Raw genomic sequence first — 19,046 nt, 5'->3', positions numbered from 1 at the left:
ACGCCACTCTGAGGTAAATTCATCAAAGTTTTTCCTACTATTCACTCCACCCCCACCACAATGTGTGCAATTTATATTACTTTTAAACCCAACGCGCCAACAATCGATTACTTAAATGTTCACTGTACAAATAGTCATTAAGCTGGGTCAGCGTACTGCCAGTCTATCATGTAGACTGTAGCCTGCTTATTAAACTCGGTGAGCGTACTGCCACTCTATCATGTACACTCTAGCCTGCTTATGAAGCTGAGTGCGTGTACTGCCAGTCTATAATGTGGACTGTAGCCTGGTTATTATAATCGATTCTTTATATGTTCTTTGTACAAATAGTCATTAAGCTGGTTGAGCGACCCCAGTTCCATTCCAACTCACGCCCACCACCGCTGACGATTATTTTAAACGGACCTGGGCCTCCCCTAGGTCGACTCAGCCTCAAACGCGTAACTGCTGTCGTGTGTGAACATCGTCACTGGGGAGACAAAGGCGGCCGGCCATCGTGGATCCAAGTCCCGGGCGAAGCCGGGTCATGTGTATGTGTGTATGTGTTTATGTGTATGTCTGTGTGTCTCTATGTATGTGTGTATGTATGTGTGTGTATGTGTTTGTGTGTATGTGTGTGTGTATGTATGTCGGTTTTTTTGTATGTCTTTATGTGTATGTCTGCGTGTCTGTATGTATGTGTGTATGTACGTGTGTGCATGTATGTGTGTGTGTATGTATGTGTGTGTATGTGTTTCTGTGTATGTATGCGTGTGTACGTATGTGTGTTATGTGTGTGTCTGCATGTATGTGTGTGTGTATTGTGTATGTGTTTGTGTGTATGTATGTGTGTGTTTGTGTGTATGTGTTTGTCTCTGTGTATGTATGTGTGTATGTATGTGTGTGTATGTGTTTGTGTGTATGTCTGTGTGTGTATGTATGTGGGGTTTTTTTATGTGTTTATGTCTATGTCTGTGTGTCTGTATGTATGTGTGTATGTACGTGTGTGTATGTGTTTGTGTGTATGTATGTGTGTATGTATGTGTGTGTATGTGTTTCTGTGTATGTATGTGTGTGTATGTATGTGTGTTATGTGTGTCTCTGTGTGTCTGCATGTATGTCTGTGTGTATTGTGTATGTGTTTGTGTGTATGTATGTGTGTGTTTGTGTGTATGTGTATGTCTGTGTGTATGTATGTGTGTGTATGTGTGTGTATGTGTTTGTGTGTATGTGTGTGTATGTATGTGTGTGTATGTGTTTGTATGTGTTTGTGTGTTTACGCTCGCATTACACAAATGTCTTGCAGGTCTAAGGCGTTCCTCGCACAGCATTGCCGCTTTATTATTGCAGTCTTTTACTGCCGTGCGCACCCTGAAAGTCGTGTGTGTCTGCAGCAAGTGCGTGTATGTGTACCTATAGACGCGCGCGCGTGTGTTGTGTAAGGGGAACGGTAGTGTAGTGCTTAGCGTGCTGTCTGTGTCTGTGTGTGTGTGTCTGTGTGTGTGTCTGTGTGTGTGTCTGTGTGTGGTGTGTGGGGAGCGGTAGTGTAGTGCTTAGCGTGCTGTCTGTGTGTCTGTGTGTGTGTGTGTCTGTCTGTGTCTGTCTGTGTGTGTCTGCGTGTGTCTGTGTGTGTGTCTGTGTGTGTGTCTGTGCGTGTGTGGTGTGTGAGGAGCGGTGGGTGTAGTGGTTAACGCTATGCTGCGCTACAAACCCGGTGAACCGAGTTCCATTCCTGCTCACGGCCACCACCAGTGACGATTATTTGAACCTCCCCTAGGTCGACTCAGCCTCAAACGAGTAACTGGTGTGGCGTATTAACATCGCCACTGGGGAGACAAAGGCGGCCGTGCGTGAGTGGTGAGGGAGGGAGAGTGGTGAGGGAGGGAGAGTGGTGAGGGAGGGAGAGTGGTGAGGGAGGGACAGTGGTGAGGGAGGGAGAGTGGTGAGGGAGGGAGAGTGGTGGGGAGGGAGAGTGGTGAGGGAGGGAGAGTGGTGAGGGAGGGACATTGGTGAGGGAGGGAGAGTGGTGAGGGAGGGAGAGTGGTGAGGGAGGGACAGTGGTGAGGGAGGGAGAGTGGTGAGGGAGGGACTCAGCCTCAAACGAGTAACTGGTGTGGCGTATTAACATCGCCACTGGGGAGACAAAGGCGGCCGGCCGTGGTGGATACAAGTCCCGGGCGAAGCCGGGTAGTACAGCTAGTGTGTATATATATATACGTGTGTATATATGTGTGTGTGTATGTGTGTGTATATGTATATATGTGTGTGTGTATATGTGTGTGAGTATATGTGTGTGTATATGTATATATGTGTGTGTGTATATGTGTGAGTATATGTGTGTGTATATATGTGTGTATAGGTGTGTATATATGTGTGTGTGTGTAGGTGTGTATATGTATATGTGTGTATAGGTGTGGATATGTATATGTGTGTGTGTATAGGTGTGGATATGTATATGTGTGTATAGGTGTGTGTATAGGTGTGTGTGTATATGTGTATGTGTGTGAGTATATATGTGTGTATATATGTGTGTATAGGTGTGTATATATGTGTGTGTGTGTATATATGTGTGTGTATGTGTATATGTGTATATGTGTGTGTGTATATATGTGTGTGTGTATATGTGTGTGTGTATATATATGTGTGTATATATGTGTGTGTATGTGTACATATATGTGTGTATAGGTGTGTATATGTGTGTGTGTCTATGTATATGTGTGTATAGGTGTGTGTATGTGTATATGTGTGTGTGTGTATATGTATATGTGTGTATAGGTATGTGTATAGGTGTGTGTGTATATATGTATATGTGTGTGTGCCGACCCGCTGTTCTGCAGGCTGCGGTTCAGCCGGGCGACGTGAGCCGTTCGCTGCCGCGACTTGAGGAACTCCTGGACGTGCGGAGCCAGCGCCGGTCCCGGCGGGAACAGACCCAGGCACAACCACAGCAGCTCCCAGCCCTTCTCCTCGCTATACCTGGACACAACAAAGACAAAGATCCCCCGCGTAGCCTCAGCAGACTGTCGGGGCAAGTGCTGTTAGCTAGCGACAGCACCTACGAAGGCCGGCACGGCACACGTGGGGTTGGGTGGCCAGCGCCACGCCCGACCGCCTTTGTCTCCCCAGTGGCGATGTTTACACACTCATTTGAGGCTGAGTCGACCTAGGGGAGGCACAGGACCGGTTCAGATAATCGTCACTGGTGTTGGTGGCCGTGAGCCGGAATCAAACTGGGATTCGTAGTGCATCGCTTTAACCACTGCACCACCGTTTCCCACACACATGCAAAGATCCGCAGTATAGCCTGCAACAGCCTTTTGGGGCAAGTGCTGTTAGCAAGTAGCACCTATGAAGACCGGCACGGCACACGAGGAGGTGGGTGGCCAGCACTACGCCCGGCCGCCTTTGTCTCCCCAGTGGCGATGTTTACACACACCCCATTGCACCACCGTTCCACACACACACATAGCCAGATCAGCTACCAGTCCTTCTCTTCACTATACCTGTACGCACACACACACACACAGCGGTAAGGAGATGGAGGAAGGAAAGGCTGCGTCAGGGACTCGTGCTGCTACTGCACGGAGGAGCAGGAGCGGCGTCTGTTTTCACAGTGGGCGGGGAGAGGGGAGGCGACTCAGAGCGGGCGTGGCCACCCACAGAAGTCACGTGGTTTACTGGAGGCTCGTGCTGATTTAGAGATGTAGAGGTGTGGAGATCTGCAGATGAGAGGAGAGACATTCAGAGCGGGGGTGGCCACCAGAGGTCGCAACTGGGTACCCGATACCCGTACCCTACCCGATACCCGGCTACCCATACCCGGCTGGGTACGGGTAGCCGTTTGCGACCCCGGTGCGGCCGGGTACGGGTAGGCCGTGAGTCACTGGTGAGTAACCGTTTGTCACTCATCTCGGGTAGGGTACGGGTACGGGTAGGGAACGGGTACCCATTTGCGACCCTGGTGCGGCCGGGTACGGGTACGGGTAAGGAATCAAAATCCGTTTGCGACCTTTGGTGGCCGGCCACCCACAGAAGTCACGTGGTTTACTCGAGTCTCCAAGCCGATTTTAAGCACACAGACAGAACGGCTCGGGAAAGCGGACACGACAGAACTTCTTCCGGAGGTCGCGTATTTCCAAGGCACCGCTCTCCCCCCCTCCCACTACATGGCAAGAGTAGAAAAGCAGCGGCAAAGCTCGCCGGCTCACCCCTGTTTGTTGTCGGTGAGCTGCTTGAGGATTTGGCAGTAGATCTCGTCCTGCATGCAGGCGTTCTTCAGCGCCGGCCTGAACACCTGGTCGGTGAGGTCGGTGCCCGGGTCGGAGGTCACCTGCCGCATCGGGAAGTCCCCCATGTACTTGAGGATGGGTGCAGGGGGACGGGGGGGAGGCCACGGGGGAGTCAGAGGTCAAGGCGTTCAGACGGACTGGCGGGCTCGATTACTCGGACGATGACGACGATGCTCACGACAGGACTAAACATCCATTGTAATTTACACGAATTAATTAACCCCCTCCCCGCCCCGCGGTCGTCACACCAGAGGTCGCAACCGGGTAACCGATACCCGTACCCTACCCGATACCCAGCTACCCGTACCCGGCCGGGTACGGGTACGGGTACCCATTTGCGACCCTGGTGCGGCCGGGTATGGGTAGGCCGTGAGTCACTGGTGAGTCACCGTTTGTCACTCATTTCCCAACGTCTTGTCTCGTCTCACAATTCAAGTTCCTAGAATCAACCCACCCGCGCCTGCAACATGGCTTCATCCCAGAGGTCGCAATCGGGTACCCAATACCCGTACCCTACCCGTACCCGGCCGGGTACTGGTAGGGTACGGGTACGGCCGGGTTACGGGTACGGGTACCCGTTTGCGACCCTGGTGCGGCCGGGTACGGGTACGGGTCCGAGTACGGGTACGGGTATCGGGTACGAGTACGGGTACGGGTACTGGTATCGGGTAAGGAATCAAAACCCGTTTGCGGCCTCTGCGTCACTCCTGATTGGCTCACAAGTGATGACATCACATTTGCCCTCCTCTATTTGAGGCCGAAACGGGGAGGAGGATTTCTCCACAACTCTGGCTGTCGCCTGGTGATGCCGACGGTTGTAATTACCGGCGAAACGTCGCGGCCCTTCGAATTGTAAATGTCGCTGTGGGTTTACTCTCCAACACACACGACCGGTTAGTGCCGAACTAGCAACTTAATTGGTGGTGGTGGCGGTGGCGGGTTTAACGATACGTTCATATTTACGCGATGCAACCCCCAACTTAAAAAAAAAAACAATCCGTTATGAACGGCGGGACGTTCGGCTCACTCTGGAGGAGTGCTCGTGGCGCCACGAGCACTTTCGCGCGCGAGAGGTCGCGCGCGAGAGGTCGCATGCGAGAGGTCGCGCGCGAGAGGTCGCGCGCTGACCATGCGTGACGAGTGAACTAACGGACGGGGGAGGGGCGAGCGCGTAGAGATTTATATAAACACGCACACGTGGATAATAATATATAATAAGAGTATTATATAATATACAATTATATATCATAATCATATTATAATATTATTATATATTATAATACTATATTTAGATATTATAATAATATGTATAATAACACACACGTGTATATATACACACACACGTGTATATATATGCAGGCGGCCTGGGTAACAAAAAAAAAACACGGGGCAAAAGTTGCCGCGTGGTTGTATGGACTGGCTGGGCGAGTATCTGCACGGTCGGCTAAATGGTTGCCATGGGTCGGGTCGCGACGGGGGTGGGGGTCGCGCGTGGGGGGGGGCCAAGTCTCCGCGGGGCCGAGGGATATCGATGAAGGCGTTGCACGCGTCCTTGGCCATGTGATCTCCGATGACGCTGTGCAGCAGCGGCTGCAGGAGGGGCTCCCGGGAGCAGGCCCAGAGGCGGTCCTTGCGGCGCCCACGCACCTCCACCACCTGCTTCACGGTGCCCTGCGGCAGCGGCCTGGCGGTGACAACGCGCGGTTGCCACGGTGACATGCCCGGTTCCCACGGTGACACGCGCGGTTCCCACGGTGACACGCGCGGTTCCCACGGTGATACGCGCGGCTCCCACGGTGACACGTGAAGTTCCCAGTGACACGCGCGGTTCCCACGGTGACACGTGAAGTTCCCAGTGACACGCGCGGTTCCCACAGTGACACGCCCGGTTCCCATGGTGACACATAAAGTTCCCACGGTGACACATAAAGTTCCCACGGTGACACGCGCGGTTCCCATGGTGACACGCCCGGTTCCCACGGTGACACGCGCGGTTCCCACGGTGACACATAAAGTTCCCACGGTGACACGCGCGGTTCCCATGGTGACACATAAAGTTCCCACGGTGACACATAAAGTTCCCACGGTGACACGCGCGGTTCCCATGGTGACACATAAAGTTCCCACGGTGACACGCCCGGTTCCCACGGTGACACGCCCGGTTCCCACGGTGACACGCGCGGTTCCCACGGTGACACGCGCGGTTCCCGCGGTGACACGCGCGGTTCCCACGGTGACACGCGCGGTTCCCACGGTAACACGTGCATGCGTTGGGGCGAGATGTTATCTACCTCGCCTGGTACGCAGGAGGTCGTGGGTTCGATCCCGACCTTGACAACGCCTGCTGCTGTATATTTGGAGTTCTCTCTCTCCGTGGTCGCGTGGATTTTTCTCTGGGTCCTCCGGTTTTGCCCCCCACGTTTAGAATCAACGTAGAATTCAGAGTGTTTGGCTGCTATACATTTCCACGCGATGATAAGCCACTACGTTGAGCTTTCATTTGTGGCCAGGTCGCTTCTGAAAAAGAGCTACGTAGCTCAGGGGGCCTGACTTGGTAAAATAAAATAAGAAATCGTTTGTAGTTTTTTTCATAGTTATTCATGGTTCTGGCATCTATGTTCAGACCCCGCTACTGGTGCCGCTGCATTGAAACTTTATAGCAGGAGCGCGCCGTGAAATTTGATAACAGGCCATGGCCAACCGAGAAAAGTGACATTCTAACCCACTCGCACGAGCTGTGGGCGACAGGGATTGTGGGTAACGGTGCAAGGGGCATTGTGGGTAACTGCGGTGCCGCACCTGAAGTGGTCCTGCGCGAACTGCTCCAGGGTGTAGAATGCGTTGCGATCCTCCGGCTGCTGCGACACTGTGGAGCCTCGACGCTGACCCTCGGGGTTTGCTGCGAAAAGGCTCTGGGAGACGCGCGGAGAGGGGGGAAACCTCCGATTAGCGTACGGTTGGCCACGCGCGGTGTGAAAGAAGTTCAACGAACATCATCATCATCCCGCACCTCCAATTAGCGTACGGTTGGATACACATGGTGCGAAAAAAGTTCGAGGGACATACGTACAACCGAAACAGTGGATAATTTATCGCAGCTCGCTCACACACTCCCTCACCCACTCACTAACTCACTCACCCACTCACTAACTCACTCACACACTCATTAACACATTCACTCACCCAATCACTCACTCACCCACCCACTCACTCGTCCACTCAATCACACATTCATGAACACACTCACTCGCCCGATTGCTCACTAACTCACCCACTCACTCACTCACCCACTCACACACTAATTAACACACTCACTCGCCCGAATGCTCACTCACTCACCCACCCACTCACTCACCCACTCACACACTCACTCGCCCCAATGCTCACTAACTCACCCACCCACTCACTCACCCACTCATACACTAATTAACACACTCACTCGCCCGAATGCTCACTCACTCACCCACCCACTCACTCACCCACTCACACACTAATTAACACACTCACTCGCCCGAATGCTCACTCAATCGCATACCCACACACCCACTCACACACTAGCCCAAGTTTCATCACAGCATCATCAGCAGTAGCGTTCAGTCTGCACCGACTTATATGAGACACTCACAGGCACCACCTCTCTCTTGAAGGCCTCCAGATACAACACCGAGAGTCGGCTAACACAACAGTCTGTGTGTCTCCGTGTCTGTGTTTTGTCTCTCTCTCAAATTTAGCAATCTTTGGAAGAACGTTAATCAACCAGGCAGGGTGTTGACTGTTGTGTTAGCCGACTCTCTGTGTTGTATTCCATTATATTTCTAAGTTTACGATGTTTGTTTTCTCATTCATTCTTACCTGATGATGGTTGCTTGTGTTGCGATCGAAACGTCGTATTCTATTATTATTAAATTCATTTTCTTTCTACGTGACTTTACCGAAAGAACCAAAGAGTAATTCCCGCAGTCACGAAAGCTTCGAATCCAGTCTGCCGGGTTGAGTTTATCGAGCACGGGGCAGCAAGTAGACGCTGCCCAACAGGAGCTCCCATCACCCCCCCGTGACCTCGTGCGGTGTGGCCGAGTGGACCAAAACTCTCGACCGCCTCGTGCCTAAATTTCGATTTAAATTTCGATTTAAAGCTTTCGTGACTGCAGGGATTCATCTTCTTGGTTCTTTCGGTAAAGTCACGTAGAAGGGAAGTAATAAAATAACAAAAATAAAACATAAGAAAATAATGCTCACGACGTTTCGGCCACAACGCAAGCAGCCGTCCTCAGGTGAAGACCAGGTCTGTCGGGGAGACAGCGTCCGAATGAAACACCACCACGCGTACCAGGATGGCCTTGCTGGGTTTCTCAAGCACGGGCAGCACGTAGACGCTGTCCGACAGGAACTCGCCCGTGAGTCCCGTGCGGTCGTTGCGGCCCTGCGTCCAGCTCCCCTGGGGCAGCGCCTCGCCCGCTGTCTTGTCGCCCTCCAGCACGATGAGGTCGCCCCTGTGGCACGCGAGCACGCCCGCGTCGCCGTCTACGGGCGGGTCGGAGGTCAAAGGTTAGAGGTGAACCGCAGAGGTCAGAGCAACGCGGAGATCCATTTCTTTGCAACTGCTTTTGGTATTCTTAGGTTTTTTCGGTAAAGTCACGAAGGTAAAAAAAAAAAATTACATAACAAAAGGCTCAGTCCTATTTGCACGCACCTTTACATCAGCCGCACCTAGTTTACACAACAAAGGCTTATTCCTAACAGCGTGCTTCAGCCGCACCGAACCTCACAAAAATAATATTCAGGGCCTACCTTGGCTCCTCCCACCCTCAACCAGTATATATACAAATACTGTTTCTTGGAATTTCTCTCACTTGATACAGCTATCGTGCTGTGACGGTTCCACCTGAAGACGGAAGCTTGTGTTGCCTCCGAAACGTCGTGATTTTTATTTTATTTTTATTTTACTTTTATTAATTTTAATGTTTTTACCTACGTGACTTTACCGAAAAAACCTAAGAATATGAATCCTTGCAGTCACGAAAGCTTCATATCTAGAACTGCTTTTCGTATTTAGTTTGTTTGACCTTCCCCCCCCCCGCATCTCCGATTTACAGGATTCGCTACGAACGGTGTGACATAAGTTCAGCACACATACATCCTGGGTTCGTATCCAGGTATCCGCCACCCGTGATGACGCAGGTTTCACGAGTGTAGTAGTCGGGGGTGAGTTTCAGTTTCAAACGTTTAGGATTTTGTGTCGGGAAGGACACATTTTTTCCAATGCTCAGGATCATTTGCATCACCCGACGCCACGTGACTTCACCTTTGGCAGGAAGTGATGCCATGAAAGCGTTGTTATCTAAACACATTCCTGCGGAGGGAGCTGGTAGGAGCGTTGGGTTGCTCGGTCAATGGCCAGGGTCAACAGCGGCGTGGTGTATTCCACAAATATGCCCGACTGTGAGGGCGGGCACAAGCCGGCGTGAGTAGGTTAAACGTTGAGTTTTATAAGGGCACCACGGGGTGACCAGCCCCTCCCCACCCAGCCCCACCCACTCCCCACCCAGCCCCACCCTGCCCACCCAGCCCCTCCCCACCCTCCCCTCTCCACCCAGCCCCACCCTCCCCACCCAGCCCCTCCCCACCCTCCCCTCCCCACCCAGGCCCTCCCCACCCTCCCCTCTCCACCCAGCCCCTCCTTCCCCACCCAGCCCCTCCCTGCACGACGAAAGGACGGACACAATAATCCCCTGTGGGCTGGTGTAACCAAGAGGTTCCTACCAGTATGAATATAATAGACAGATAGAGTCTCTAGACAACAGACAGACAGACCTGCCTCTGATGGGGGTCTCTAGACAACAGACAGACTGAGCTGACTCTGATGGGGGTCTCTAGACAACAGACAGACTGACTCTGATGGGGGTCTCTAGACAACAGACAGACTGAGCTGTCTCTGATGGGGTGTCTAGACAACAGACAGACTGAGCTGTCTCTGATGGGAGCGTCTAGACAATAGACAGACAGAGATGTCTCCGATGGGTGTCTAGACAACAGACAGACTGAGCTGTCTCTGATGGAGTCTCTAGACAACAGGCAGACTCATGGAGGTCTCTAGACAACAGACAGACAGAGCTGATTCTGATGGGGGTCTCTAGACAACAGACAGACAGATGGGAGCGTCTAGACAACAGACAGACTGAGCTGTCTCTGATGGGAGCGTCTAGACAACAGACAGACAGCCAGGGCAGCCTCCGACGGCTCGCACCGATGACGCGGCTCTCCTGCATCGCCACGAGGTGTCGCGATCGGCTCCTGAGGCCCTGCAGGAGCAAGACGAGGAGGTCGTTGAACTCGTTGGCCGCCGGCGTGGCCAGCACGATCTCGTCCCCCCGCAGCGTCGACATGGTCACGGCGGGTCCCGCCAGCTTGCGCCTACGCTCACGTGGGCATAGGGGTTGGGGGGCCGCGGTGGCGAAGCGGTTAACATATTCTTAGGTTTTGTCGGTAAAGTCACGTGTGTAAAAAATTAAAATTAATAAAAGTAAAATAAAAATACAATAAAAATCACGACGTTTCGGAGGCAACACAAGCTTCCGTCTTCAGGTGGAACCGTCACAGCACGATTGCTGTATCAAGTAAAGTGAAATTCCAAGAGACCCGACCTTGTATATATACTGGTTTACTTGATACAGCTATTGTGCTGTGACGGTTCCACCTGAAGACGGAAGCTTGTGTTGCCTCCGAAACGTCGTGATTTTTATTTTACTTTTATACAGCAAGCGTGCTGTGATTTTTATTTGATTTTTATTTTTTACCTACGTGACTTTACCGAAAAAAACCAAGAATATAGTGGTTAACGTGCCTTCACTACGAACCCGGAGTGCCCGAGTTCGATTCCCGTGCATATACAGAGCCACACATAGACGTACACGCTAACATTTAAACAAGGACAAAAGATCCCCCGTATAGCCTTAACAAACTGCAGGGGCAAGTGCTGTTAGCGAGCACCTATGAAGGCCGGCACTGTGGTACACGAGGGGGTGGGTGGCCAGCACCACGCCCGACCGCCTTTGTCTCCCCAGTGGCGATGTTGACTACACACCGCACCAGGTACTCATTTGAGGCCGAGTCGACCTAGGGGAGGCCCGGGACCGGTTCAGATAATCGTCACTGGTGTTAGCCGTGAGCGGGAATCGAACCCTGGTCGCCAGGTTCATAGCGCAGCGTAGCGCTAACCGCTACACTACCGCTCCCCACACACGCACACGCACTCACGCACACGCGCACACACACGCACACACACGCGCACACACACGCACACACAAGCACACACGCGCACACACGCGCACACACGCACACACACGCACACACGCGGCGCACGCACCGGCTGGCGGTGGTGATGGCGATGATCTCTTACCTCGTGCCAGGCTAGGTGCACACACACACGCACACACACGCACACACACGCACACACACGCACACACACGCACACGCACCGGCTGGCGGTGGTGATGGCGACGATCTCGGGGAAGGTGAGCAGCATGAGGACGTGCTCGTCCCCGTCCAGCAGATGCAGCCCCACGGAGCTCACGGCGGCGATCAGCTCGCTCTTGAGCACGCTCGGACCTGCCGCCACGTGCCACCGGGAGCACACACGCACGCGGTCGCACGGCGGTCACACACGCACGCGGTCGCACGGCGGTCACACACGCACGCGGTCGCACGGCGGTCACACACGCACGCGGTCGCACGGCGGTCACACACGCACGGCGTTCGCACGGCGGTCACACACGCACGGCGTTCGCACGGCGTTCGCACGGCGGTCACACACGCACGGCGGTCACACACGCACGCGGTCGCACGGCAGTCACACACGCACGCGGTCGCACGGCGGTCACACACGCACGGCGTTCGCACGGCGGTCACACACGCACGGCGTTCGCACGGCGGTCACACACGCACGCGGTCGCACGGCGGTCACACACGCACGGCGTTCGCACGGCGGTCACACACGCACGGCGTTCGCACTGCGGTCACACACGCACGGCGGTCACACACGCACGCGGTCGCACGGCAGTCACACACGCACGCGGTCGCACGGCGGTCACACACGCACGTGCTCGTGGTCGCATCGCCCTGTTCCACTGGCACGCCGACAGCCGAGCCGACGACGGGACCCCCCCGCGTGGCGTAACGGGTGGATTGCCACTGGCTATTTAAACTTCACCGCGAAGACTGTTTTGATTTTTTACCAGGTCAGGCCCCCAGTGAACTACGTGGCTCGTATATTTCGATTTAAAGCTTTCGTGACTGCAGGGATTCATCTTCTTGGTTCCAAGGAGATACATGGCTCGTTTTTCAGAAGTGACCTGGAAACACAAACGACAGCTCAACGAAGCGTGCTGATCATCACGTGGAAGACGTACAGCAGCCAAATACTCTAAGCGCGTGATGTCGATTCGAAATGTGGAGGGAAAAACCGGGGGACCGGAGAAATATCCGCGTGACCACGGAGAGAGAGACACGCAGACTTTACCAAAAGACGCAAAGAATATAAATTCCTGCAGTCACGAAATGATTTAAGTCAAGATTTGAAGTGAAACTCATTGGAAACTATTTTTATTTTACGAGGTGAGCCATACGGCTCTTTATCAGAAGCGACTTGGCTATCACAAATGATAGCTCAACGAATTTGGCTCATCATCATCATCATCACGTGGAAGTTGTATACCAGCCAAATACTCTCAACGCGTGTGACGTTGATTAAAAATGTGGAGGTGAAAACCAGAGAAAAATCCACTCGACCACGGGGAGAGCGAGAGAGACACACAAACTCCAATTATACAGCAGCAGGCGCCATGGTCGGGATCGAACCCACGAACTCCTGCACACCAGGCGAGGTGGTTAACATCTCGCCACTAACGACGCACTCGCAAGATGTGGGGGGGGGGTCAAGCGGGTTTTACAAATTTGGCGTCCGTGTCACCTGTTGTCAGCGGCAAAGTCGAGGCCCTGCGGCCCGTTTTGTCGCCGCACCCAACATCGGAGCGGCGGGAGGACGCGCTCGCGCCGTCCGCGATCGTACCGGATGAGAAATTCGTGCGGCTTTTGACCCTTTGACCCTCGGGCCGCGGGGCTGCCGCCCTCCCTAACGGTGCCGAGCGATCTTACCCGACACCTTGTAGGCCTCGAAGAAGCGGGAGAAGAGGACGGGCCACTTTACGCGCGCAAAGTCGACCATCTTCTCCTGCACCGCCAGAGCGCTCAGGCCTTGCTTCGCGTAGTCAGACTGCGCACACGCACACACGCGTGCACATACACACGCACACACACGTGTACACACACGCGCACACACATGTACACACACGCGCGCACATACACACGCACACATACACATACACGCATACACATACACACGCGCGCACATACACACGCACACACGCACACATCACATATACACATACACACGCACACACACGTGTACACATACACGCGTACACATACACACGCGCACACGCGCACACACATGTACACACACGTACACATACACACGCACACACATGTACACACACACGTACACACACGTGTACACACACACGCACACACACGTGTACACACACACGCACACACATGTACACACACACGTACACGCGCACACACACACACGCACACACGCGGACACTCACCCACACACTCTCACCATCCCACCCCCCCCCCCCCCCGTGACACCCACCTGTCTCAGCGCCTCCTCCACCTCGCCGGCCCACACCGAGCGGTGTTTGGCGGCGGTGAGCGCCCGCTCGGGCACCGTCTCGGCCACCGCCTGAGCAACGTCCGCCGCCGAGGGGCTGGCGCCGTGCTGCACGAAGCAGCGCCACGCCACCAGCTGCACCAGCTCGGAGTCCTGGCACGCGCCACGCCGCGCACGGTGCAGCGTCAGCCCCCGGTGAGAGAGCCTCGCTCCCTCGCTCGCCCACTCGCTCGCTCCCCCACTCGCTCGCTCCCTCGATCGCCCCCTCGATCGCCCCCTCCCTCCCTCGCTCGCCCCCTCCCTCCCTCCCTCGCCCCCTCCCTCCCTCCCTCGCTCGCCCCCTCCCTCCCTCCCTCGCTCGCCCCCTCCCTCCCTCGCTCGCCCCCTCGCTCGCCCGCTCCCTCGCCCCCTCGCTCGCCCCCTCACTCTGGTTCAGCTCGGGCGTCCCGTAAACCACGTGGCATCCCGCGTGTGGCCGCGCCTCCGATTCGGAATCACTCCGCTATCACTTGTGCGTCTCGCTCGCTCCCTCTCTCTATCGCTCTCTTATCTAAAATCGGCTCAAGCCTCCCATGAACCACAGAGGACGTCCCAGAAAAAAAATTCGGGACGGGTGGCGGGGTCACGGGTGGCGACCCTGCCAAGGCAATAAAATAAATACCGTTCTGTGCAGCAGTCCTCGGAAATCTGTAAGTCATGTTGTGGCGTGCGTCTCGCGTGTTGTGGCGTGACACCCACGTGTTGTGGCGTGCGACTCGCGTGTTGTGGCGTGACACCCACGTGTTGTGGCGTGCGTCTCGCGTGTTGTGGCGTGCGTCTCGCGTGTTGTGGCGTGACACCCACGTGTTGTGGCGTGCGTCTCGCGTGTTGTGGCGTGACACCCACGTGTTGTGGCGAGCGTCTCGCGTGTTGTGGCGTGACACCCACGTGTTGTGGCATGCGTCTCGCGTGTTGTGGCGTGACACCCACGTGTTGTGGCGAGCGTCTCGCGTGTTGTGGCGTGACACCCACGTGTTGTGGCGTGACACCCACGTGTTGTGGCGTGCGTCTCGCGTGTTGTGGCGTGCGTCTCGCGTGTTGTGGCGTGACACCCACGTGTTGTGGCGTGCGTCTCGCGTGTTGTGGCGTGCGTCTCGCGTGTTGTGGCGTGACACCCACGTGTTGTGGCGTGCGTCTCGCGTGTTGTGGCGTGACACCCACGTGTTGTGGCGTGCGTCTCACGTGTTGTGGCGTGCGTCTCGCGTGTTGTGGCGTGACACCCACGTGTTGTGGCGTGCGTCTCGCGTGTTGTGGCGTGCGTCTCGCGTGTTGTGGCGTGACACCCACGTGTTGTGGCGTGCGTCTCGCGTGTTGTGGCGTGCGTCTCACGTGTTGTGGCGTGACACCCACGTGTTGTGGCGTGCGTCTCACGTGTTGTGGCGTGCGTCTCGCGTGTTGTGGCGTGCGTCTCGCGTGTTGTGGCGTGACACCCACGTGTTGTGGCGTGCGTCTCGCGTGTTGTGGCGTGACACCCACGTGTTGTGGCGTGCGTCTCACGTGTTGTGGCGTGACACCCACGTGTTGTGGCGTGCGTCTCACGTGTTGTGGCGTGTGTCTCACGTGTTGTGGCGTGCGACTCGCGTGTTGTGGCGTGACACCCACGTGTTGTGGCGAGCGACTCACCGTGTCGGCGCGGTACTCGCCGAAGCGCAGGCCGCGCACCACCTGGCGGTAGATGAGCTCGGTGGCGACGGCGTCGGCGCCGGCGTCGTGCCACGGCGCGAAGAGCTCCTTGCGGAAGATGAGGCGCCAGGGGGCGGCCTGCTCGGTGCCGCCGGCCTGCTCGCGGCTCAGCTGCTCGCACTGCGACACCGCGTCCAGCACGTGCTCCCGGCCCCCGCCCAGCGACGACACCTGCGGTCGCGATCGGGTCACGGTGGGGTCACGGCAGGGTCACGGTGGGGTCACGGCAGGGTCACGGTGGGGTCGCGTCGGGGTCACGGTGGGGTCACGGCAGGGTCACGGTAAGGTGATGGTAGGGTCACGTCAGGGTCATGGTGGGGTCACGGCAAGGTCACGGTAAGGTCATGGTAGGGTCACGACACGGTTACGGTGGGGTCACGTCAGGGTCACGGCGGGGTCACGGCAGGGTCACGGTAAGGTCATGGTAGGGTCACGGCAGGGTCACGGTGGGGTCATGGTTTAGAGCAGGGGTCGGCAACCAACATATATAGAAGAGCCAACTTTTTTTTTTATTCCGTGAACAACATTTGAAGAGCCGCAATGCAACGTGAATTCGAGACGGTGATGCTTCATAAATAATTGTCACGAAGCAGCCTTCGAAAGAGCCGCCGGTTGCCGACCCCCTGGGTTCAAAGTTACGACGGGGGTCACTCGCCCCGTCACTCGGTCGTCACCCGGTTATCACCCGTCGCCCGTCACCCGTCACCCCTCCCGTCACCCCTCCCGTCACCCCTCCCGTCACCCCTCCCGTCACCCCTCCCGTCGCCCCTCCCGTCGCCCCTCCCGTCGCCCCTCCCGTCGCAACCTCCCGTCGCCCCTCCCGTCGCCCCTCCCGTCACCCCTCCCGTGTCACCTTGTTCTGGAAGGAGATGAAGAGGGAGAAGCCGAAGTCGTCCTGCAGGCCGATCTTGCCGGCGAGAGCCGCCACGAGCTCGCGTGCCGTGCACGCCGAGTCGGCGCTCAGCGGCACCGTGCGGCCGTCCATCAGCCCCACGGGCAGCGGCGACACGCGCCGGGACTTGGTGGCCTGCGCCGGGTCACGGGGGCGGCAAGGGGACCGCCACGGGGGGAGTCGGGGGGCAGCGAGAGATTGGGGGAGTCGGGGGGCAGCGAGAGATTGGGGGAGTCAGGAAGAGCGAGGGATTGTGGAGGTGGCGGTGTAAATAGTCGCGGTGGTGGTTGTGGAGGTGATGGTGGTGGATGTGGTGGTGGAGGTGATGAGGGAGATGGTGATGGAGGTGGAGCTGTGATAGTGGAGGTGTGATAGTGGTGGTGGTAGCAGTGATTGTAATGGGTGTGGAGGTGGTGGTGGAGCTGATGATGAAGATGGTGATGGAGATGGTGATGGTGGAGGTGGTGGTGGTGATGGAGGTGTTTGATAGAGGTTGCTGTCGAGGTGGTGATGGAGGTAGTGGTGGTATTAGTGGAGGTGGTGTCTGTGGAGGTGGTGATGGTGGAGGTGGTGGAGGTGGTGATGGTGGAGGTGGTGATGGTGGAGGTGGTGGTATTGGTGGAGGTGGTGGTGGTGTCTGTGGAGATGGTGGTTATGGTGGAGGTGGTGATGGTGGAGGTGGTGATGGTGGAGGTGGTGATGGTAGAGGTGATGGCGGTGGTGGTGGCGGTGGTGGTATTGGTGGAGGTGTTGGTGGTGTCTGTGGAGATGGTGGTTATGGTGGAGGTGGTGATGGTGGAGGTGGTGATGGTGGAGGTGGTGATGGTGGAGGTTCTGGCAGTAGTGGTATTGGTGGAGGTGTTGGTGGTGTCTGTGGAGATGGTGGTTATGGTGGAGGTGGTGATGGTGGAGGTGGTGATGGTGGAGGTGGTGATGGTGGAGGTTCTGGCAGTAGTGGTATTGGTGGAGGTGTTGGTGGTGTCTGTGGAGATGGTGGTTATGGTGGAGGTGGTGATGGTGGAGGTGGTGATGGTGGAGGTGGTGATGGTGGAGGTGGTTATGGTGGAGGTGGTGATGGTGGAGGTGGTTATGGTGTTGGTGGTGGTGTCTGTGGAGATGGTGGTGATGGAGGTGGTGGTGGAGGTTCTGGCGGTGGTGGTGGCGGTACAAGGAAGAGGACACCCACCTGCATCTCGAGCCAGCTGGGGGGCTGGGTTCGGCACCCGTTGGCCAGAGTCCTCTTGAGGCGCGCGTCACAGTACGGCGCGTACCCTGGCGGGCCCTCACTCAGGAAGCTCCTCAGGTACTGAACGGGGGGGCAGGGAGGGGAGGCGGGGCAGAGGGGGGCAGAGGGGGGCAAGGGGGGGGCAGGGGGGGGAGAGAGGTAGCGTTCCACCGTGTCTGTGCGAGCGCGTGTCGTCGTCGCTGGGACCGCGTGCGGATCGTCACCGGAGCCGATCCCCGGAGTTCTATTCCCGCTCGCGGCCACCGCCGACACCGATGACGACTATATCTCAGCCGGTCGTGGGCCTTCCCTGGGTCGACTCAGCCTCAAATGACTACTACCTGGGGAGAGACAAAGGCTGTCGGGCGTGGTGCTGGCCACCCACCCCCTCGTATGTTGCTGCTTCTCGCTAACAGCACTTGCCCCGACAGTCTGTTAAGGCTACACGGGGGAATCTTTGTCTAGTATGTATGTTGTATGTATGTTGTACGTATGTTTTTTTTTTCCACCGCACGTAAGCCAACCGTGCCTAATCGGTGGCACGGGCGAGTGTCAACCAAACACTTTCCATCTCTCAGACGGCGAGCGTGGTGACCAATGGGAGGGCTTCGTCCTCTCTGGCTGTGCAGGCAACTGAAAATGTGTTTTTGATTTCCCACCCACGACTTACCCCCTTGACGATTTCTGGGCAATTTGAAACCGAAATAAAACGATGCTTATACGGACCGCGACATTCACAAACGACCACGGCGAGTCACTGGCAGCAGTTTAAGGTGGGTGGTGAGCATCTGGTGAGAGGGGTCTAAACTAAAACTAGACTTTAATTGAAAAATAAGAATGGGTTTTTACCCCTTTCTGGCAATAAAACAGGTGTTCAGATTCTAGATTTGAAGCTTTCGTGACTGCAAGGATTCATATTCTTAGGTTTTTTCGGTAAAGTCACGTAGGTAAAAAATTTAATTAATAAAAGTAAAATAAAAATAAAATAAAAATCACGACGTTTCGGAGGCAACACAAGCTTCCGTCTTCAGGTGGAACCGTCACAGCACGATAGCTGTATCAAGTAAGAGAAATTCCAAGAAAACAGTCCTTGTATATACACTGGTTGACCTACGTGACTTTACCGAAAAACCTAAGAATAGAAGGTGTTCAGATGTTCGAACACCAAATAGATTAAGCTTTTTGCAAGGAATCGACTATTTTACT

The 19,046-nt window shown here is 55.6% G+C and overlaps 1 protein-coding gene across 6 annotated transcripts in view; it reads right to left on the bottom strand.

Moving 5' to 3' along the window:
* The window catches only part of LOC133357478 (unconventional myosin-VIIa-like), a 94,447-nt gene that overhangs the window by 14,886 nt on the left and 60,515 nt on the right, over positions 1–19,046 (bottom strand). For 5 of the 6 annotated variants that reach the window (XM_061575423.1, XM_061575425.1, XM_061575424.1 and 2 more), the window contains 12 exons: positions 17,802–17,921; positions 16,577–16,750; positions 15,664–15,894; positions 13,984–14,154; positions 13,422–13,539; positions 11,747–11,876; positions 10,516–10,682; positions 8,599–8,792; positions 7,068–7,180; positions 5,798–5,952; positions 4,188–4,347; positions 2,803–2,955 (listed from right to left, as the gene is read on the bottom strand). In XM_061575423.1, the coding sequence (XP_061431407.1) occupies positions 2,803–2,955; positions 4,188–4,347; positions 5,798–5,952; positions 7,068–7,180; positions 8,599–8,792; positions 10,516–10,682; positions 11,747–11,876; positions 13,422–13,539; positions 13,984–14,154; positions 15,664–15,894; positions 16,577–16,750; positions 17,802–17,921 (1,886 nt within the window). Of the gene's footprint in view, positions 1–2,797; positions 2,956–4,187; positions 4,348–5,797; positions 5,953–7,067; positions 7,181–8,598; positions 8,793–10,515; positions 10,683–11,746; positions 11,877–13,421; positions 13,540–13,983; positions 14,155–15,663; positions 15,895–16,576; positions 16,751–17,801; positions 17,922–19,046 lie in introns of those variants that run through there. The other variant, XM_061575427.1, reaches the window with a different exon arrangement.

Source organism: Lethenteron reissneri, chromosome 58, assembly GCF_015708825.2.
Source record: "Lethenteron reissneri isolate LAM-NWPU_2019-01 chromosome 58, ASM1570882v1, whole genome shotgun sequence".
Taxonomy (NCBI): Eukaryota; Metazoa; Chordata; class Hyperoartia; order Petromyzontiformes; family Petromyzontidae; genus Lethenteron; species Lethenteron reissneri.
Note: the sequence above shows the minus strand (reverse complement) of the source record. Positions and strands in the feature narration are given on the sequence as shown.